Source organism: Schistocerca americana, chromosome 2 (genome assembly GCF_021461395.2).
Source record: "Schistocerca americana isolate TAMUIC-IGC-003095 chromosome 2, iqSchAmer2.1, whole genome shotgun sequence".
NCBI classification, from domain to species: Eukaryota; Metazoa; Arthropoda; class Insecta; order Orthoptera; family Acrididae; genus Schistocerca; species Schistocerca americana.
In genome coordinates this window covers 962016746-962040732 of record NC_060120.1, presented here as the reverse complement: position 1 = coordinate 962040732, position 23987 = coordinate 962016746, and the positions used below count along the sequence as shown (strand labels likewise).

At 36.2% G+C, this 23987-nt stretch overlaps 2 protein-coding genes across 4 annotated transcripts in view; one reads left to right on the top strand and one right to left on the bottom strand.

Moving 5' to 3' along the window:
- Positions 1-23987, bottom strand: part of LOC124596201 (calpain-5-like) — a 288416-nt gene that overhangs the window by 138379 nt on the left and 126050 nt on the right. For both annotated transcript variants that reach the window (XM_047135248.1, XM_047135246.1), the window contains exon 5: positions 23138-23330. In XM_047135248.1, the coding sequence (XP_046991204.1) occupies positions 23138-23330 (193 nt within the window). The remainder of the gene's footprint in view (positions 1-23137; positions 23331-23987) is intronic.
- LOC124596202 lies at positions 30-23458 on the top strand. 2 transcript variants are annotated; one of them, XM_047135250.1, is made up of 4 exons: positions 30-191; positions 294-522; positions 13410-13606; positions 21909-23458. In XM_047135250.1, the coding sequence occupies exons 1-4, from the start codon at positions 179-181 to the stop codon at positions 23102-23104; spliced, it is 1635 nt and encodes a 544-aa protein (XP_046991206.1). In that variant the 5' UTR covers positions 30-178; the 3' UTR covers positions 23105-23458. The 2 variants fall into 2 exon arrangements, with proteins under 2 accessions (XP_046991206.1, XP_046991205.1); XM_047135249.1 differs by having other exon boundaries at positions 30-522.

The window sequence follows — 23987 nt, the reverse complement described above, 5'->3', positions numbered from 1 at the left end:
GATAAATGACATGAGTCAACCATATAATCAATGCACAGAGCTCTCAGAATGTTTCCTACTAAGACTTTGCAATTTTGCTTTATACTTACATTGTGCTACTGATGTTATTCAAGTCTCCATAATGTGTGAAAACAGCAAGGGGTAATCAACACCGAACAATGCTAGAAACAATAGTGAAATGGTTGTAAAAGGTATTGATCATACACGTCTGTTTGGTCGCAAGCTACCTACAACACAACAAATATGGATAGGACACCTGATACCTATGATCATAAACTGTTCTCTATATGCAGTAGACTTTGGAACAAGTGTTGCGCTAGCATGGCGTTATTTTGAAGAGCAAAATTATGTCTGGGGTAGTTTCACTGTCCTCTTCATATATTTGCCTTCTCTGGTATTTTTTGTGCATACAGTGTCTAAGCCACATTTGTGGGAGGAACAACCCAATACAACAAAAACTGCTCTCTGGTTTTTGGCACGTTTTCTGCAAATTGTGGCATTCCCAGTTTGGGTTATTTACAGGTAAGAGGTTAATATTTATTGAATTTTGATTTAGTACAATTTAGCACCTTCTTTCTAAATAAATTTATAAAAATAAAGAAAAGAATTATTAAAGCTGACAGCCAACCATTCTAAATCACACACAGCACTAATTTTCTGCACTACATTTATAGTTCAAGAGGTTCAACTTCTTTCATTGTGACAATTTGGTTTATTATTATTAATATCAGCAGCAGCAGCATTAGTATACTCAAAACAGAAAGTTTCCACTACATAAACGGTGATGTCAGCAATAACATTCTCCTTCACTATTTACAATAGTTTGATAATGTTGGGTAACTTTTCAAATCTGTGACTGTAGAAATCATGTGGTTTGGAGGTGAAGAAATCATTAAGCCATGTTTGAAGTGCATTTTCATCTGAAAAGGAAGTTCCTTGAAGGTTGTTCTATAGGGACTGGAAAAGGTGAAAACCAGAGGGCACAAGATCATGTGAACAAGGCGGTGACTTGAAAAACTCCTGTAGAGTGTTTTTTGTCAGTCTAGCAGAATGATGGTGGGTGTTATCATTGAGTAGCATCACTTCACGCAGTCTTCCTGGTTGTTGTTCTTGGATTGCATTTGCATGATGTCTCAGCTGTTGATAATGAATGTAACATGTTATAGTGACACCTCGGGGAAGCAATTCCTAGTACACTACATCATCGCTGTTTCACCAGATGTATAATATTATCTTTTGGGAGTGTACACAGGTATTTGTATGAGAAGTTGCTGCTTTGTTTGGGTTCAGTTATTCCTTTCTTTTACTTATGTTAATGTAAAGACAGGCCAGCCGGAGTGGCTGAGGGGTTCTAGGTGCTTCAGTCCGGAACCACGCGAGCGCTACGGTTGCAGGTTTGAGTCCTGCCTCAGGCATGGTTGTGTGTGATGTCCTTAGGTTAGTCAGGTTTAAGTAGTTCTAAGTTCTAGGGGACTGATGACCTCAGATGTCAAGTCCCATAGTGCTCAGAGCCATTTGAAACATTTGTTAACGTAAAGACACCATTTTTCATCACCAGTAATGATACAGTATAGGAATGGTTGGTATTGTTTACAAGGCAATTAATTACAAGGAAGCAGAGATGCACAATGGTGGAATTGTCATTATTCATCACATTTTCTAATTCTCAAGTATGAGATCATTGTGGATTAATGCATTTAAATGATCTTCATCAAACCCCCAAAGGTCTTCCTGAAAGTAGAGTGTCACTAATGTCGAAATGATCCTCCTTAAAATGAGAAAATCATTTTCTTGCTATGCTCTGTCAATAGGCATTATCCCCACACATGGTGTAAATGTTTTTGGCTGTCTCCACTGTTGTCGCCTCTCTATTGAACTCAAACAGAAGAGTATGTGAAATAGAAATAAAAAATGACAATCAATAAATAAACCCATAACAACCAGAATACCAACACGCAAAACAAAAATGCTATGAACTTATGTACCAATCCAATATTTCATGAAACAGATGATGAAATACATAAGTGTTTGATTGCACCATTGGATATTAATAGCAGGAGTCAGCAACAACAGTAGGCAGCTCATAAAAATCCTTGTTTGACCAAATTCTTAATGCTGATTATCAGTCTGGGTACAATACCAGGTAGGTTTTACAGAATGAAGAGACATAATTTATAGGTCCTTGAAGTGAACAAAAGCTGTAATGATCAGTATTTCAATGATGAAACACTTTAGTAATGCTACAAAGACCCTAAACAAAGGTTATACAGCTCATCAGTTGAAAATTAATGACATTTGGTATAAACATATAGAGTCTTTCTTCAAATGTCAGATATTATAAGAGATTCTAAGAATGGTAACATAGAATGGCTTTGGATTATTCCTCTTGATAAGATTACCAACAAGGGAGGAGAAGCTTTTATTTCTCAGTATGGTGTTGAATTTGTTTAAGCAAAATTTAAGTATTATGGAAACTCTAAGACCAGAGAGAGAGATAGAGATAGAGAGAGAGAGAGAGAGAGAGAGAGAGAGAGAGAGAGAGAGGGAGGGAGAGAGAGAGAAAGCAAATAAATCGATAATGAAAATGTGACTCAGTTTTGTTACGGAAGTAGCTGAGGAAGACTAAAATCACTGGCTGCCACGTTCAAAGAATTCCTTGTAACAATAGTGTAAAGCCTAAGATTTAAGAATAAGAAATAATACATCTGACTTTCTCAGGACAGTTTCAGTGATACAGCCACAATAAGGGCTGCATAAATCATTGGGCCATTGAATAATAGTAATTTTTCTAACTATTCAAGTACTGAAATCTTGTGCTGACATAAAACATCGTTATGTCTGCAATTAAGCTGGGGTTCAAAGTGTAAAGTTCATACCACCATGTCTACAACTATACTATTTTTTCCATCTTCTTTATACTGCGACAATATGAGTCACAGCCTCCACATAAATGTAATAGGTAGTTACATATGTGGTCAAAGATATATTTTAAGTTGCAGTGGTGTAGTGAATGCATCCTTTATAACTGTCAGATGTGGTGACAGGCCAAGGGTGTGTGAGGGAGCTCAGAGAGGAAGGAGCAGGCATTCTGTTGTTGGTCACCTTGAGGGTAAAATGTTTGTACATATTGTGATTAACCAATGTATTTTAGTAAATATGTTCTGTACAGGCCAAACTTTATTGCAACCTATCACAAAAAATAATCAAATTACTAGAATTTCATAGTCTTATCTGTTGTTCTGGTGCCAGTATGAACACTGGATGAAGGATAGATGGTTTTGATCTGTTTGCTGATATTTATTCAAATCTTTTCTTTCAATGTTGGAAGTTCATGTCTCATCATAAAATGTTACTACAAATTCCTTTCAAATGATATTATTCTTCTACATTTTCTCACTTTGGTCTCACCATGCCCCAAGACATCTTTCCTGCAGCACTTTGTGTTCAGTTTTCTGTTTGATGGTAGTTGCTCCAAATTGTGTCCTTGTCCTCAAATTACATGTTCAAAGAACAACAAAATTCTGTGACAGCATTTAGCACACAGGCTCATTTTTACCTTTAATTCTTACATAACGGAGACATTAGTTGTTCTTTCAATCCACAATACTTGCAATAATATCCTACATCCTCACATTTCACATGCATCCATATTTTTATGACTAGCTTTTATGATGGCCCATATTTTCAAACCTTATAGGGGCACTAGAAATACTGACTTCACACATAATCAAATTTTCTTATAATGTAAAGAGCAGAGATAAACACATACCTTATAGTGGAGACACTGAGTCACTGACAAGCACATAAATTACAAAACAGACTAAAAATGTTGATGAGGTTTTGGACAATGTTGTTCTTCAGAGATAGTTCACACACACACACACACACACACACACACCTACCTTTGACCTTATTTTTGTGCTTGTTGACCACTCAGTGTCTCAACCACACAGGGTTACCTTTAGTTCCTCAATTATTTGTATTCCACTCTGGCCTTTCCAGTATCAAATCTGCTTAAGATTTTTGTCAGATATGTAGATACAAAATTTACCTTCAAATTCATTCATTCTTCTCGTATTGCTCTGCATACACTTATTTTGACTTCTTTCAGATTTTGTTTGGAAACGCTGTTTATATTTCCAATGGAGCACTGTTTACTTCCATACCAACTTTCTGTGATGACTATTGAAGTATGGTGGATATTTTCTAGCCCTCACAATCTAACTCAACACAGCTGCATTACTAAATGGCTAGCCCAGTTTATTGAGCATAGTCCCAGCTTAAGGCTGCCTATCTGATAGCTTCCAGGAGCAACAAAAATTTGATTTTCAATATTTCATATAATTATTGAGCAAATTTTAAAATGCTATCATAATGCTGTCAGTCATTAAGAGGTATAATATTATGTTAATGGTTTGACAGAGTACGACAAATTTAGCCACAATATATTAGTCCAGTATTTGAGAATGATAGCATTTGGCAACTTCCATCAAACTTGAGACATTATTTTTATTCTTTTAGGAACTACTTCTCGCTCACATCCCCCACAAAATGATGAAAGGACAAAAGTTAACCATTCACTATATTTTTGTCATTAATGCAGTAAAACTTCAACATCAAGCATGATGTTTTAATTTATTACTTCTTTATTACTAACCATCATCATCATCATCAGTTATCTGCTATATTAGCAGGTCTTTTGCCTCTCCATTTTCTGCGATCCATTGCTTCCTTCTTAAGGCTGCTGTATGTTGTACCGTCCATCATGTCATCCAGTATCTGGAATCTCTTCCTTCCTCGCTTCCTTTTCCCTTCTACATAACCTTCTAAAACTGTTTTTATCAGTCCGTCATTCTTTCTTAATATATGCCCAATCCAATTTCTTTTTCTTCTCTTTATTACATCTAGTAACTGCCTTTTCTCTCCCACTCTTCTCAGTACCTCTTCATTTTTTACTCTGTCCATCCAACTTATTCCTTCCATCTTCCGCCATGTCCAGATCTCAAAAGCCTCCAGCCTTTCTCTGTCTTTTTTCCTCATAGTCCATGTTTCAGCGCCATATAGAAGAACACTCCATACAAGACATTTTATGAGTCTCTTTCTGAATTCTCTGTCCATACCGCTGCAGAAGATTCTCCTTTTCTTATAAAACGCCTCTTTTGCCATTGCTATCCTTGTTTTAATTTCTGTGGTGCACTTCCAGTCGGTGTCTATCCTGCTTCCAAGATACTTAAAATTTTGCACCTGTTCTAGTTTTTCTCCATTCAGCACAATTTTTAGTTCCTTATTTCCTCCTAATGCCAATACTTTTGTTTTATTTGTGTTAATTTTCATTCCATATTTTTTTCCGTTAGTTGCAATGGTGTCCACCAAATCCTGTAATTCTTTTTCCCCTGTGGCTAGAAGGACCATGTCATCAGCAAATCTCAAGCACCCTACTCTTCTTCCTCCAATTTCTACTCCTTTGTCATCTAATGAGCATTGGTCAATCATATTTTCCAAGTACAGGTTGAAAAGAGTAGGTGATAAACAGCATCTTTGTTTTACTCCTTTCCCTAGTCTGATCCAGTTTGTACTTTCTCCTCTCATTTTAACTGAAACTTTTTGATTAAGGTACAATGAGTTTATAAGTCTTCTGGTTTTCCAGTCCACTCTCTTTTCCCTCATAATAGTCGCCAGCTTGTCCCAAACCACATTGTCAAATGCCTTTTCTAAATCGATGAAGCACATATATAGGTCTCTTCCTTTTTCAATAAACCTTTCTCCTAAGATTCGTAGGAGCCCTATTGCATCTCTGGTGCCCGTATTCCGTCTAAAGCCAAACTGCTCCTCGCCGAGATTCTCCTCTATTACTTTTTCAAGTCTTTTATTAATTATTCTTAACATCACTTTGGCTGCATGTGAAATGAGGCTGATTGTCCTGTGCTCGCTGCATTTCTTGGTTCCTTGTTTTTTCGGCAATGGAATCATTACTGTTGTCAAAAAGTCCTCAGGCCATTCACCACTGTCATATATTTTATTACATAACCTCAATATTTCTCTTATTCCATTGTGGTTCAAGCATTTTAGTATTTCTCCTGGTATTGTATCTGTACCTACTGCTTTGCCATTTTTCATTGCAGCAATAGCAGACTTTACTTCTTCCATTATGATGGTCGCTCCTTTCTCTTCATCACTTACACTGTTGTGTGATTCAAGTTCCAGAGTTTCTGGTTTGCTATTTGTGTCATATAGCTCTTTTATATATTCTTCCCATCTCTGGAGGACATCGTCACGATCTTTATACACTACCTCTTCGTCTTTACTCAAAATTTCCATAGTAGCACTTCCTGCTCTGTTTTGTTCCCATGTCATAGTCTTTACTCTGTTGTATAGTAAGTCGTATCTTCCTTTCCTGTCCAGTTCTTCAATTTCATCACATTCCTCTTTTAGCCATTTTTTCCTAGCCTGCTCTGTTTCTCTTCGCAGTTCGTTATTTAACCTTCGGTATATCTTTCTTGCATCTTCAGTGTTCTTGTTTTTCAATTTTCTTCTCTTCTCCATCTTGGAAATCATTTCTTGTGTGACCCATGGTTTTTTTGACCTTTTCCCTTTTACATATCCTATATTTTGCTGTCCTGCTTTAATGATTCCTTCTTTCAGCATATTCCAGTACTCGTTGGCATTATCAGGTGCTTCTTTGTCTCATAATGTGTTTAGAAAGTCCCGAGACAGCATTTCTGTAATTTGTTCTTTGTTGGACCTTATCTTCTCTAGATCCCATTTCTTCACCATTGTCGCCTTTTTCAGTTTTTTCATTCTTATTTCTATTTCTGCCATAAGTAAGTTGTGGTCACTGTTGATATCTGCACCTGGTAATGTGTGCACCTTCTTGATTCCATTCCTGTATCTTTCTTCTACCAGTATAAAATTGATTTGGTTTCTATATTTATCCCCTGGTGATTTCCAAGTGTAGAGCCTCCTCTTATGGTTCTTGAACCATGTGTTTGCCACTATCAGCTGCCTTTCCCTGCAGAAGTCAATTAACCATTCACCTCTGTCATTTCTCTTTCCAAGACCATGACTGCCTACTATGTTTCCCTCTTTCCCTTCTCCCACAATGGCGTTCCAGTCTCCCATTACTATTTTGCAGCATTTTTTATTTTCGTCCATTATTCTCTCTATTACATTGTACGTTTCCTCTACAATTTGGTCATCATGTTCTGAAGTTGGCATATACACCTGGACAATCAGTAAATCTTTTTGTGCTCCTTTCAGCCTTACACCAATAACCCGGTCATTTGCATAGTCTACATATTCCACACATTTAGCCAATTCCTTTGTCATAATCATTCCTACTCCATTAATTCCTTTTACTTCTCCTCCTGAGTAGTAGAATACATATTCATCTGACTGCAACTCTCCATGTCCATTCCATCTTACTTCAGCAACTCCTACGAGGTCCATATGATTCTTTTCCATCTCTCTTTTAAGGTTTTCTAGTTTTCCTGCTTGTAGCAGAGTTCTGACATTCCAGGTACCAATTCTCATTTTGATTTTTTGCCTCCTTTCAAGTTGTCCCCCCCGGAGATCCGAATGGGGGACTATTTTACCTCCGGACACTGATTTAACATGAGAGGAAGCCATTTTTTGAGCATAAAATGGAGACTGCATTATGCAGGGAAGATAATCTGCGGTGGTATTCCGTTGCCTTCCACAGATTACTAACCATACCCACAATAAATTCTGCAGACAGTATCCACATATAATACTTCATGTATCTGCAAAATTATCATTATATGACTTATAGTCCACAGGATATGATGTCATAAACATTGTGATGCACGAAAAACTAAATTTTGCTTGAAACAGAGCACAAATTACTCCGACTTCTTTACTACTAACCATACACACAATAAATTCTGTAGACAGTATCCACATATAACATTGCATGTACCTGCAAAATTATATCATTAGATGACATACAGTCCACAAGATATGACATCATAAACATTATGATGCATGAAAAACTAAATTTTGCTTGAAACAGAGCACAAATTACTCCGACTATGCTCATCCAGTTCGTGATAATTATACTCATCCAGTGTGTAATAATGAGATCATTTAGTGACTTTCAACAAACCTTAAACATAATTTCAAACCTTTTCCAAACTTTTTCTTGCTTACATGCCTAATATAAAATAGTTACTACAGCACCTCATTTGTGAAGTAATCAGATGTTAGAAACAGTTTTATACATGGGTTTCTAATTCCATAAAGAATCGGGTGTGGGGGGTTTCCTTGTACCTGTCTAAAGAATCCACTGCTACTCCACATTTTAAATTCCAGAGAATAATGTTTGATGTCAACTGTTCATGTAATGTGCTGTTTGTTCCAGCTAAACTTGCTAAGCAGAAATATGTTGGAATATTTCTGGGAACTGGTTAACAAACACAGAAAAAGATCCACTGCACCATTACACACTTGTAACCCTAATGATTTTAACAAATATTTTATTGATGTTGTTGGGAATAATGCAGCTGAAGCACCACATTTAGAACTTGATATTAAAATAATATAAGCATTAGCAATCGGTGCACCTTCACCAGGTGCTTCCAGAGAACATAATAAAAATTGTGAAAGGTTTTAAACACTCTGTTAGCACAGATATATTTGGCATGTCATATGCTGTTCTGAATTATACTGTATCTGATATTGCTGAACCTTTGACTGCTGTCATTAACCAATGCCTTGAGGATGGTACTTTTCCACACTTTTTAAAACTGGCTAAGACAGTGCCAGTGTATAAAAAAGGTGATCCTAACTGTCCATTCAGCTATAGAGCAATACCTATCCTAGCAAAAATGATTGAAATTTTAATGAAGAACCAGATGTTATGTTATTTCGAAGATGACAATGTCTTTCTGGATAACCAACATGGATTTAGAAGAGTGAAATATACATATACTGCAATGCTTGATGTAATAACAAAAATAATGGAAGCATTTGAAGAAAAGAATTGCATGACTGCAATTATTTGTGATCAAAGAAAGGCATTCAGTTGTATTTCTCATAAGACACTGTCGGGAATTTTAATATCTTGTGGTATACAGTGTGTCATTTTTGAGACACTGTCATATTACCTAAGAGAAAGGCGGCAGAGAATTTGTATCCAGGGAGCAAAATCTCATGAAGTGAGACTTGAACACAGTGCGCTGCACAGCTCCATACTTGGCACTCTGCTCTTTTTAATATTTATTAGTGACTTAAGTGGTGACTGCCATACACTGCTATTTGCACATTATACAATATTAATGACTAAGGGTAGAAATTCAGATGAGGTACAAAAGGACACTGATGAAATTAAATGAAGATAAAACCCAGAAAATATTATGCAGTCTTTGTGATTGTTGACCTATAGCAAATGTTGATAGTGCCAGACTCCTGAGAATCACAATTGACAATAACCTGATGTGGACAGAAAACATTGCACATTTGTGTTCTAAGCTGTCAAGACTAATTTATCTCCTCAGGAAGCTCAAATGTGTGATAACAGATCAGTGCTTAATCACCATATATTATGCATTGATCCAAAGTCACAACACTTATGGACCGCTGCTGTGGGGACACACTGCTGGATGTAAAAACATATTATTCCTACAAAAGAAGGCTGTAAGGATAATATCTTCTAGCAAGAAATTTGATCACTGTAGATTCATTTTCAAGCAGTTGGGAATAAAGACAATAGTTAGTAGGTATGTTTTCAACCCTCTTGTCTATATAAAAGAAAATCAAGGCTCCTTCTGCAAGAGACAAGAGATTCACAACTAAGACACATAAAATAAGGCTGACATTGATATTCCAGACTATCTCCTAAGTAAGACACTGGACAGTTTTCTCACAGCTGCCCTGAAGATGTTCAACCATCTACCTCCAAATGTTCGAACATTGCCACTGAGGATGTTCAGAGTTAGACATATTGTATGCTAAAGTAACAGTTACTGTATTCTGTAAATGAATTTTTCTCTGCAAGTGGAACTGTTGACTGGTAACATGTTACCAGCTTACAGTGATACTATCACATATGAAGCGACAAACTGGACACATTTAAGAGCTCCAAATCACAGTTTATAACCATTGTTTATAACAACACTTTTGTGTAATGCTTCTTGTGTCTTATCTTAGTTTTAGTAGCAGTTTCAGTATATAGTCACTAAGATGTGATGCAAGCTGTCTGGTCATGGCCAGTGAATGATTCTGACTTACTAATAGTAATAGTGATCTGTTCTAGTATGGATTGTCTTCTTATTTTTACAGTACCTATTTAAGTATAGTTCAAATTGCAATATCACATTATATTGAAATCATTTTATATAATATATATTACATATTACTGTAAACTTGATGCTGTCTGTCCAGTCATGGCTGATGAAAGACACAGAATTGGTAATTAATAATTTTCAAACCTGTAATTTTTGAGCTGTAATGGTTTTGTGATCATCAATTTCTTCTTCTGTATTGACTTAAATGAACTGTTCTCTACAGCTCAAAGCAATTTTCATCTATATCTACATCTATGTGGATACTCTGCAAATCACATTTAAGTGCCTGGCAGAGAGTTAATTGAACAGCACATGGAAAAAGTGAACACCTATGCCTTTCCGTGCGAGGTCTTATTTTCCTTATTTTATTATGGGGATTGTTTCTACCGACGTAGATCGGCATCAACAAAATATTTTTGCATTCAGAGGAGGAAGTGGGTGATTGAAATTTCGTGAGAAGATTCCGTCTCAATGAAAAAAGCCTTTGTTTTAATCATGTCCACCCCAAATCCTGTTTCATTTCAGTGACACTCTCTCCCCTATTTCGTGATAATACAAAATGTGCTGCTGTTCTTTGAATTTTCTCAATGTACTCCGTCACTCCCATCTGGTAAGGATCCCACACTGCATAGCAGTATTCTAAAAGAGTAAGGACAAGCATAGTGTAGGCAGTCTCCTTTGTAGATCTTTTTCATTTTCTAAGTGTCCTGCCAATAAAATGCAGTCTTTGGTTAGCCTTCCCCCCAACATTTTCTCTGTGTTCCTTCCAATTCCAGAAAAGGTATTCAACACAATATAACATGAGTCCCCCCCCCCCCCGATACCAACTGCTTTAATAATATGAGTTTCTCAGTCAATACAGGCAAGTTGCCTGAACAGCACAGCATGATCAAGAAATAAATGCACAACACTCTCAAAGTTTTCCCTGAAATATTTTGGTGCTTCAGATCCTGAATCAGGTAGTCTATAAAATCACTAAGCAGGTGGTCTATAAAACCACTCAGTTATCTTGTTCCCCTACTTATTGTATATTTGTCAAATTTATCTGAATAGCCACTTCCTTTGTGTAGAAACACCCATCCCTTATAGATCTTAACATGAGATCTATATTCAACCTCCAACCTTACACACCGAGCAAGGTGGCGCAGTGGCTAGCACACTGGACTCGTATTCAGGAGGATGACGGTTCAATACCACGTCCGCCCATCCTGATTTACGTTTTCCGAAATTTCCCTAAATCGCTCGAGGTAAATGCCGGGATGGTTCCTTTGAAATGGCACGGCCGACTTCCTTCCCCGTCCTTCCCTAATCCGATGAGACCGATGACCTCACTGTCTGGTCTCCTTCCCTAAAACAACTCAACTCCAACCTTACAAATAACTTCCTAGTTATCCCCGCTTATGTGTCGAGTCTATTAAGTCAGAAATATTTGACCCTGCTAATAACGTTATGGTAGGATTGGGAGGATGTACAAGAAACATTATCCCCATAATACATTTCTGTATCATGACCCAAGCTTTTGACTGTGTGGATTATAAAATTAACAAAGGAAATTACAATGTTACTGTATCATTGTTGAGCAATTTGATTGGATAGAATTTAATTTCTGTAGCATAAAAAGGAAAATCACACAAGTAGACACCTCAGCAGGAATGAGCATTCACTTATAAGTGGGAAGTATCATCAACCATTGAATCCCTGAATCGTTAGTGCTACTCCAGTTTCAGTCATAGTCGTACGTGACTGATATTGTGCAATTTCAAATAAGAAGCAATGGCCTACAATCCCAGATACCCATATTAAGTGTTGTGAAATAACTGAAATTACATTAATGATATTTTTGGTGTCGAGATGAATAGCAATCTATAAAATCAGTGAACACACTGCTCTTAAAGCATTACATTAATTTGTGTGTTACCACGACATGATAATTTTTCAAAGGGGTGAAATAAGGGTCAACAAAGTATTTGTTCAGTGGAAACAGGATTCAGAACATTGTGTAAATTGGTAACTGAACACCTTGTAGAGGTCTCATCAGGACAAATGGAATATTTACACCTACGTGCCAATACCTTTGCTCTTTATTGCTAATAATAAAACTTAGTTTAAGATGAACTGTAATACACACAAACAGAACACAATATAAAACTGATAACAGACTTATCTAAGGTTGATAATATAGGTCAAGTTTTGTGTGGTGACACGAAAATGTTTAGCAAGCTGCCCTTTAGTAAAAGACAGGATTTAGGGAAACACATTTAATAAAAAATAAATTTAAAACTCACATTTTAAAATTATATGGATTTTTGAATGAGAAATATCTGTTGGTACAGTAGAGAATAAAGTGTGCAATAAAATATACCCCAGTCTCATAATACATTGATAAATATTTTCTATAGTAAGTACCCTTACGTCACAGTAATATGAAGTACACACTGGTAGGCAAACAATCGCATCATAATGTAAAAGTTGCACTTTTTGCAAAATCATGGATTTTCTGTACTTTAGGTGTTATGCACACTTTCAGTTAAATGCCTTTTACTAACTGAATTATAGAAAGGCACACAAAAAAGAAGAAAAATTCACTTCTGGACAAATCATTTTTCAGCTACAGTATGTAGGCATGCATGTGTGCATGCATGCACCCCCCCCCCCCCTCCCTTCTCTCTCTCTCTCTCTCTCTCTCTCTCTCTCTCTCTCTCTGTGTGTGTGTGTGTGTGTGTGCTCAATTGGGACTCAATTGGGACTTTTTTTCCCTTTTTTGTGTGCCTGTCGATGACTCAATGCTTCTACCATTCCATAATTTGTTACCTATTGTCCTAAATTATTTACATTCTCTGACAACTTTTCATATCATATTTATTATACCTGTTTGTACACAACAGTCACACATTGTTAATACTATTGTTCTCTTGACTCTTCCCTCATACCTAACAGTTCCTCTTTCTCATGAGATACAAAGAGCATAGTGTACAAATTTAAATGAATATATGTGCACATCATTTTTCACTGTCAAATAACATTTTAATTTTTAGATTTTCTTTGTGAACAATATAACAATTAAGTAATACTACATTTAAAATAAAATATTGTCCTGCAAATTTTCAGGTATACAAAGCAACTCTTTTGGTCTGTTGAAGCTTTACTTAGAGATGGAGAAGAGCAACAAAATGCAATAGAGATAGCAGGAAAACCAAGTCGAATACATCTGTATTTGTTTCTTCAGGCTTTCCTCCAATCAGCACCACAAGCTTTCCTGCAGCTTTATGTTCTACTTAAACAATATGACAATCAAATAGAAACAGGTAATGTCTCATCTGTGGGTAAATGACTTCATATCAATACAAGAGAGCAACTAGAAAAATTTATTATTAAGTAAATACAATTTATAAAATTTGAAGGAAGCACTATGTTCATAGTCTCTTCACTGTCATCATGTTCACAAAACTCTTCACTTATTCCAGAAGCACTACATGTTACACATTTCTTGTAGTGTTATTTCACCAGTGGCCACTTCTATGTGCTATATTTAACTTAACTTTAAACTATTGTATCTTGACAACAGATAAAGATTATTGAATGAAAAAATTTCATTTTAATATTATCCATTTATTTACATTCATGCAAAGTTTGAAATGATTCATACAAGTTTAAAGTACAGAAGTGGTGTAGTTCAAAAACCTCCCAGAAAAAGGTGTTTTCTGCACACAAAATTCAAATGAAGCAAGATTTTTCAAATGGTTAAAACTTAACTAAGGCCAACGTCCAATACATTGGTGGACCAAATTTGAACAGCTGAAGGATCTGAGGATGACTGTTTTTGCAAATAAAATCTGAATGGTGTACATGCCAATGGTGCCATTAGCTGAGCATTAATTTCAGCCCAATTAAAATCTTTTGCAAAAGGAATTAATCAATTTGCACAATATGCCTGGGCACCAGCTCCAGTTCATCATCCAAACCTTGCATAATACACTGTAGTATAGCTACAGTAAGATAGATGTTTGAATGGCTATACAAATGGCTGCAAATCTGGGCTAAACCAAAAACATATTACCCCATGTTCCCAGCTCAAATATGAACCAAGCTTCCACACTGTAATGATAAAAATAAACACTTCCTATGATTAAAAAGCAATGTGTTAAAAAATTTCAAACTACCTGCTTTGAATAAGCTGAGTATAGTATTTTCTCTAAAGAAAAATTGTACTTGGTTATTTCAGAAAAAATACTATATTGTTAGTTTATCAAAGAAAATAATCAATTTTTGAAAATACAAGCAGTTGGATAGATAAAAATCTACTCACCAAACGGTACCAGGAGAACACACATATGAAAGGTATTACAGTTTGCAAGTTTTCGGAACCAGTGGCTCCTTCTTCAGGCAGAAGGGCAGAAGGGTTGAGGGGAAGGAAGAGGGATGAAGGAAAATGACTAGAGTTCAGAAAAGTCACCCAGAACCTCAGATCAGAGAAGCCATACTGAACAGGATGAGAAGGAATAACTGATTGTTGGGAACTGCACCGTATGAGATTTAAAAATCTGAGAGCTTGAAGGTAGAAGACAGGGTAATATGCAAGAAAGAGATTACTGCCAAAACATTGTGCACAAGTTAATAAGAGCAGAGGTCAGAAACTGATCGATATAGGAAACTGAAATGGAGTGAAGAAAGATATAGTTAATGTGAAGAAATGCTGAAACCAAATAAATTGATGTAAATTAAGACCAGGTGGGTGGCAAGAACCAAACACACGTTTTAGTGCCAGTTCTTACTTGCGGAGTTCTGATAAAATTTGAAATTGTTTCATGTGAGTATGTTCCAGCAGCACTGTCTTCTGTCTTTTGCTTTTAAATAAAGATCAGTTGTTCTCTTAAGTACACCTCCAGACATTATTCCATTTTGCACTACACACACTGGTGTCTGCTATAATATTATGGGTTGATAAATACCAGTACTTCTCATTACTGAAGCACTGCTTCGGAAACGGATCTCTTTTCAGTGCTGTTACAGATAACACTAGTTTACTGTATTTTTGCAACGGGTTTCTGCATGTACTGTTGTCAGATAAAATAAGTTACAGAAAGTCATCTAGGGCAAAAGGTTGTAACTCACTTGTACAAACACAGTCTCAGAAACTAACAACAAATAGTTAAGAGTTCAGCTTTTGAACCAGAACTATTGGACTAAAATGTTATATCTTTTGTAATGCCTTTGCCATTTTAGGTAAATGTTTTAACATGTGTGACAATTGTGCATGCTCTCACAGGGAAGCTAGTTTGGGAGTGGCGTATGAGAACCGTAATTTTCAGTTTCACCGGAGAAACTGCAGCAAGACATTTGCATGGTATGAAGAGTATGAGCAAACAACTTTAAGATCACAAAGCAGTTGGCAAACAATAAATATGTCCAATCTGGGTAGAGAGACAAGTTATGAGAATTAAATAAGAGCAGCTGAGAGAAAGATAGAAAGACTTTTATGGACATGGTAACAGGCAAACAGTGAAGTGGAAGGAGGTCCAATCAATTGTACAAAAACAAAATACTAAGGCAATCCAATGAGAGGAAGAGTCTCATTGCTACATTGCCCTTATAGGGTTAATATTGGGCAACAGAGGCAGAAAAGTTACAAACACAGCCTAGTGCATTGAATACCTAGCAGACCTTCCAAATAGATAAGAGCAAGCCATAAACTGTGAAGAATTTAATATTAATTCTTTCAAAGATACACTAGAATGGCAAAATAAATGATTAGGAAATGTCAAACTTTTATAACTTGAATGTTGGTGCAAAGTTTTCAACTAGAACTATGCAGAACATTAGAATTTTAATAATGTACTTTCACATGAATTTGTAATCAATTACATAAATATTTATGCAGTCATAATCATTCTCTTTGAACACAACGCCTAAACAACTACAATAAAAAAACTTTGAAAACAATACAATTAGAGTGAGAATAGAATATTTCAAGAGAATCTTGCAAGAAGTTTACCGAAAAATGGGTATAACATGCCAAAACTCAACAAGGAAAAATTTCCATCCCTCGTCAATAGCAGTTTTTTTCAAGAAAACGTCTAAAAATCAAAGCAGTCAAGATAAAAAATGAAACAAAATATTGCATGGTCAAAAAAACAGTGTAGACTTGCATAGTTCTACAATTGATTTCATATTATAAGGACTACATTAAATAAAGTAATTTTTAAAAACTTAAAAATTTCAAGATGTTGTTGTGATCATAAATCAGATGACTGACTGGTGTTCTCCACACTAGTCTCTCCTGTGCAAGGCTCTCCACTTTTGCATAACTACTAAATGTTTATCCATATGATATTGCTTATTGTAAACAAACTTTGAAGTTCTTCTACAAAATGGAAATCCCCCCCCCCCCCCCCCCCCCCCACATAGACACACACTTCCTTCCATCACAAAACTGATTATCACTTGATGCCTCAGGATGTGTTCTATCAACTGGTCCATTCTATTAATCAAGTTATGCTACAAATTTGTTTTCTCCCTGATTTGATTCATATCTCTTCATTAGTTATCCTATCTACCAACCTAATATTCAGCATTCTTCTATGGTACCACATTTCAAAGCTTTTACTGAATTCTTGTCTGAACTGCCTATCATCCACATTCCAGTTCTGTACAAGGCTACACTCTGGGAAAATACCTTCATAAAAGACTACTTAATACATTAATTTATATAACATTTTTTTTAATTGGAAAAAAAAGAAAAAAACATCAACAGGAGCTTTCAGCCCTGAGCAAGATGATTCTTTATATCATATGTTATCAAATTCATCTTTTTCAAAAATACTTTCCTTGTTATAACCACTCCATATTTTATATCTTATGTATACACATAAAAATTTTTTTTTCATCACCTCAGTTATGAGAGTTCCGGAACCTGTACAGAAAATTGCAACAGAGATCAACATAGACATCATTTCTGCCATTTTTATTGCTCATGAAAACCACACATTGCATGTTGTACCACCATACAGGGAGACCTTCAGAGGTAGTGGTCCAGATTTCTGTACACACCGGTACCTCCAATACCCAGTAGCATGTCCTCTTGCCTTGATACATGCCTGTATTTGTCATGGCATATTATCCACAAGTTCATCAAGGCACTGTTGGTCAAGATTGTCCCCCTCCTCAATGGCGATTCGGCATAGATCCCTCACTTCGTCAATAAACAGCTATTTTCAATCGATCCCAGGCATGTTCGATAGGTTTCATGTCTGGAGAACATGCTGGCCACTCTAGTCGAGTGATGTCGTTATCCTGAAGGAAGTCATTTACAAGATGTGCACGATCATGATGGGGGCACGAATTGTCATCCATGAAGACCAATGTCTCGCCAATATGCTGCCGATGCGGTTGCATTACCAGTCGGAGGATGGCATTCATGTACTGTATAGCCGTTATGCCACCTCCCATGACCACCAGCTGCGTACGTTTGCCCCACATAATGCTACCACAAAATAGCAGGGAACCTCCACCTTGCTGCACTCTCTGGACAGGGTGTCTAAGGCGTTCAGCCTGACCAAATTGCGCACAGTCTGAGTCATGACACGATGTCCTGCAGCAGGAAGAAAAGCATTATTCAACATGGTGGCATTGCCAGGGTTCCTCCGAGCCATAATCCGTAGGTAGTGGTCATCCACTGCAGTAGTAGCCCTTGGGCGGCCTGAGCGAGGCATGTCACCGACAGTTACTGTTTCTCTGTATCTCCTCCATGTCCAAACAACATCGCTTTGGTTCACTGCGAGATGCCTTGACATTTCCCTTGTTGAGAGCCCTTCCTGGCACAAAGTAACAATACTGATGTGGTCAAACTGTGGTACTGACTGTCTAGGCATGGTTTAACTACAGACAACACAAGTTGAGAACTTCCTTTCCAGTGGAATTACTGGAACTGATCACCTGCCGGACCCCCTCTGTCTAATAGGCGCTGCTCATATATGGTTGTTTACATCTGAGGGTGGATTTAGTGACATCTCTGAACAGTCTAAGGGACTGTGTCTGTGATACAATATCCACAGTCAACGTCTATCTTCAGGAGTTCTGGTAGCTGGGGTGACGCAAAACTTTTTTTTTGATGTGTGTACTTTGGTCATCATCAGCCTATTGCTGTCTCCGGCAGAATTACAAAGTCACTGGCAAATCTCAAAGTTTTTATCACTCCCCAAACTTTAATTTCCTTTCAAAATTTCTTCTTAGCTTGCTTGATGTACAGATTGAAAAACATGAGGGATAGCCTGCAGTGTCATTTCACTCCCTTCTCAACCAGTGTTTCCCTTTCATTTCCTTTGAGTGTTATGACTGCATTCTGGTTTCTGCAGAAGCTGTATATAATGTTTTTCTCTCTGTATTTTATCCCTATTACCCCCAGAATTTCAAACAGTGTAATCCTCTAATACTGTCAAAAGCTCTCCACATCTATAAATGCTATAATTGTAGGTTTGCATTATAAGAAATGTCATAGGCCTCATCTGCTCCTAAATATTCCAGTACCGAAACTGATCTCCCCTGAAGTCAGTTTTTAACAGTCTTTCCATTCTTCTGTAAATAATTTGTGTTGATGTTTTGCAAACATGACTTATTAAACTGGTGGTTTGGTAGTATTCATAATAGCCAGCACCTGCCTCCTTTGGGATAGGAATTATTAGATTCTTCCTGGAATCTGAGGGTAATTCATCTGTTTCATATATCTTACATACCAAGTGGAACAGTTTTGCCAGGAGTTGCTCTCCCAAGTATCTCAATAACTCTGAGGGAGTGTCATCTACTCTGGGGCTTTTTTTAAACTTTGCTCTTTGAGTGTTCTGTCAAATTCTCCATCCCATCTCATCTTCATCTTCATCTTCTTTATCTTCCCTTTCCATAATATTGCCTGCAAGATTGATTCCTTTGTGTAGTCTTTCGAGATACTCCTTCTGCCTTTCATCGTTCCTTCTTTGCTGAATATTGTTTTGCCATCTGAGCTTCTAAGTTCATACAACTTCTCCTCTTTCCTCCGAGGATTTCTTTAATTTTCCTATACACAGCATCAATCATACCCAAAGTCATGCATGTTTCTGCAGTGTAATATTTCACTCCTAGTCATTCCTGCATTCACCATCACTTTCATTTTTTAGGTATCTCCATTCCCTTTTGTCTGCTTCATTTACTGTAGCTTTTTATTTTCTTCTTTCATCAATCAAATTTAACATCTCCTGCGATATCCAAGGTCTTCAAGAAGGCATTTGCTTTTTACCTTTTTGATCCTTCACTGTCTTCACTATTTCATTTCTCAAAGTAACCAGCTCACCTCTTACCGTATTCGTTTCCCATTTTTTGTCATTTGTCACCTAGCGCTCCCTTTGAAATTCTCAACAACCTGGTTCTTTCAATTTATCTAAGTCCCATCACCTTAATTTCCTGATTTTCTGAATTTTTTCAGTTGTAATCTGTAGTTTATGTCTAATAAATTATGGTCAGATTCCACATCTGCCCCTGCAGTTTGAAATCTGGTTTCAACATCACCATTTTACCATTATGTTATCTATCTTAAATTTTTGAGGGTCTTACTGTAAGCCTCATCCACATATGCAGCCTTCTTTCGTAAGTCTTAAAACAAGTGCCTGCACTGATTATCCCTAGCAATACCAATGCATTTTCAGTTATGTGTACTACCATCGGCAGTATGGCTGAGGGACAAACTTTACGCAAAAAAATGTAATTGTTATTGACTTGTATTAATAACATACTTTTTAAAGAGGTGCTGATGTGTAAGTAGGGTCCAGAAATTGAAAATATCTTTTAGCACACTCTTAGCAATACCAGTAATGTGAACTATCAAGCAGGGTGAGAGGGTTGGAGGGAGTTGGCTAAGGTGGGGGAGGGGGGTTTACATTATGACCATAACAAAATGCAAATTACATTAATTCTTTCTTTAAAGTCAGTACCGCCATTAGACTTGTTTATTTACAGTGTTACATTTGCAGTTACACAATCATGATTTCGGCTTCAAAGTGCCATTATCAAGTGTTTTAAGTGTTATACATTGCCTAAGATGGCATGCTGTCATATTAAAATACACTATTAGACACATTGCCTAAGAGTCGATATTTCTGGCAGAGCCTACTGCTTTATTTCATTACTGAGTACACCATCTTAGGCAATTTAAAAGACTTGATAATGGCACTTTGGAGCCAAAATCATGATTGTGTAAGTGTAAATGTAACACTGTAAATGAACAACAGTCTAATGGCGGCACTGACTTTAAAGAAATATATTATGACTGTGGCCCCGCATTATTAAAAAATTATTACATTAATTCTTGTTGACTTCTATAAATGATTCACTTTTTAAAGAGATAGTGTGTGTAAGTACAGTCCAGAAACTGAAAATTGTTGTGAAAAGTCCCATCTACTAAGAAGAATAATTTTTTTGTTGAAGTTTAACTAAAAATTTAAAACAATTATTGAATCTGGTAGAAGAATTCATTAAAAACAATAAATATTTCCTTTCAAAATTTATAAATATAGAGTACATAGCCTCATTGCAATATTTTCAAAAGCTGCACATAAAGTACTCCTCCCCTCCATTGGTACTGCTAGGGTTAAATTGTGCTTTGTGCAAAATTCTACATGGTAGCTCCCCTTTTCGTGCATGTTATCCAACTATTTTTCTTTCTCTTCCTGTACCTCCTATCAAATTCCAGTCCACTCTCACAGTAAAATTTGCCTCTCCCTTAACAATATGATTTAGTTCTTGTATCTCATAATAATTCCGTTCACTCTCTTTAACATATGCAGTGCTTGTAGGCAATAAACTATCATTGCTGTAATGGGTGTTGGCTTCACATCTATCTTGACTACTACAATATGTTCACTATGTTGTTCACAGCATATTGCCAGCATTCCTATTTTCTTATACGATATGAACACAACAAAGCATCCTCTTCCAAAGACTCAATTAAAAACAATAACTTCCACAATGTTGACAAATGTTATTGTATTACAGATGTATTATGAAAATACTGGTTTCATGTTTATTCTTGTTGTATACAAATGATCTAGTATATAGTGAATAAGTTGAAGTATTTATTTTTGTTGACATTGCATTAGTCTGAATTAACGAATACTTCAACAGCAAGGAAGAAATAAGAAATTTTTTTCTAAATTATTGATTCAGTTTCTCTAAATCACTTGTGACTACACATGCACAAAACAGTACATTCAATTGCTCTGAAGTATCAGTTCTGTGATTTTTGTATTGTAAGTACTAGTTGATACTGATAAGAAAATAATTAAAAAGTTAATAATTTTGTTTTGTTTTAACATTCTGTAAGTATAGATCGACATAATAAGAATACATGCCACATGATGTATAGATTGCCCAAAATACAAACATAACTTAAATGATGAAGTTTATAATGTCTTAATTTTGAGAAATTGCAACTTACTACACACATGACATTAATTCAGAACTTTATTCAGTTAGAATAGCAAAGAAATTGGCCACACTAACCTCATTACAAATTAAAAATCTCTGGTACTCATTAAAATGCTACAATGAGTTACCACCACTAATTGGTTGTTTGCTTTTCCACAGATTATATGCATGTGACGTGCATAATTTCATCTCTTCTGATCTTATCATCAACTGTAGCATCATTCCAATTATTTGAAAGCCAGAAAGTACTTGGTCGAAGTAAACCATGGTCTTTAAAAAACTGGCTGCAGCAAGATGACCACAACAAAAAAATATGTAAAGGTATGGAAACCAATGGATCTGAAGCAAAAGAAGGTGACAATTTCACTAAAGACAAAGGTCAGACTACCATTTTTCCTGAATCATTCTGGGAAAACATTTCAAGAGTCGAAGACACAAAACAGCAGGAAACTGAATATCAACAATATACACATGACTGTGAACTGAGTGACAGTGAAACTTCAACTCCATATCTACAGCCAAAAAATGGTCCTTTATCAAAGCAAGACATCTCACAACAAAATGACAGACACTCAGGTGACAGTTCTAGTGAGGATCAGGAATCCCATATTAGCCATGAGGATAGGTATTTGGAGCTTTCTGGTTCACAAGAAACACTCTCTGTGCATCACTCGTCAAATGAGCAAACTGTGCAAAGTGATTACCTTTCTTTAAGGCCTCCTGAAGAAGAAGCACCTCCACCACCAATACTAGTTAACAAACATCAGCAAAATTTCATAATACGTTCCCTACAAGCATCTCAAACTCTTGAGACTGTTCCTACTCAATTTAGGAGTACAGTTTCATCACTCTCATCAGAAGAAAAGCTGCAGAAAACAGGATCAGAACTTGATGATCCCATGGGAATGTGTGTTTCAGCTTTGTACTGGTTCCTATTTCTTCTTTCACGCATGTTAGCTATAGCAAGTTTTTCACAGTCTTTTCCATTTGTGGCATTTGGTCTATGTGCTCTGCAATATGTATTAACTGCTATTATTCTTCTTTATAAAAATATTTCTCAGCTTGAAAAAGTATTAGCTCGTCTGAGTCTCAGCTACATTTATCTGTTCTGTTTAATAGAATTTAAAATTAGATTTAGAAGATGGCTGCTTAGTTACATTATATATTTCTTAATACTGAACATTGAAGATGTAATAATAACAGCCATATGGTTTATTTCAATAGAGATGAAAGGTTGGTGGGAAACATATGTGCTAGTTCTAATGTGTGCAAGCATGGTGTTAAGTATGCTAACATTTGTCTACTACCTTTGTATATTGAAGCCAAAAACAGTGAAAATGTATGACGGAATGTAACAAAACTAAATTAATAAATTCATCTGCACTTACTGTACATGTAGCACACACCAAGGAATGATTTCTCATTTCAGCAGAAAGTACATCAAATAGTGATAAACGTTTATCATGACTGTCAGCATACTCATTTGCTCTCATGTCTATAATTTCTGATACACCCCCTGTGAAATCCACTAGGGCATCAGCCATATGTCCCCCATGAAGACCATCGTATGAGCCATGTAGCCTGTAATAAGTTATTCATATTACTGGTATTTTTGTCTCTCCTTTATATTGGAAGGATTAATATATAAAAATAATAAGTAATAGCTAAACAATTAAGTATAATGATATTAACATTATTATAAACTAGCTTGGTGCCTACTGCTTTGCTTGGATTTGTGTAATAATTAAAACAAAAATAATTTTATAAACATATACCTGTATTAGGCTGAATGAAAAGTTAGTATAGTAAAGAATCACTTCTTTTTCTATGAACTTCTGATGAAGCTGGGACAGTTAAACATTGATTTTGTCCACAAATTGCAACACCTTCTAAACTTTTCATGCTAATTAAGGCCATAGAAGCATGGTCTTTTTTTGAACATATTTCTGACCAAAAACTGATCAGCAGCTGAGTTGGAGGTTTTTGTTAATCCTGCCTGTCAAGTTCTGGTGGTGATATTTTCACAGAAAATTTCATCCCCTAACAAACAGTTCTTTATTTACACCTAACCGAACAGTATACCACCAATTTCCATAGATTTATCTTTAAAAAGTTTAATATAATGAAATCAAACAATGGAAAATCAAGGATGGAATGTAACAATATCATGAAAAGCAAAGCTGCTACCCACCATATAGCGGAGATGCTCAGTCGCAGATAGGTACAACAAAAAGACTG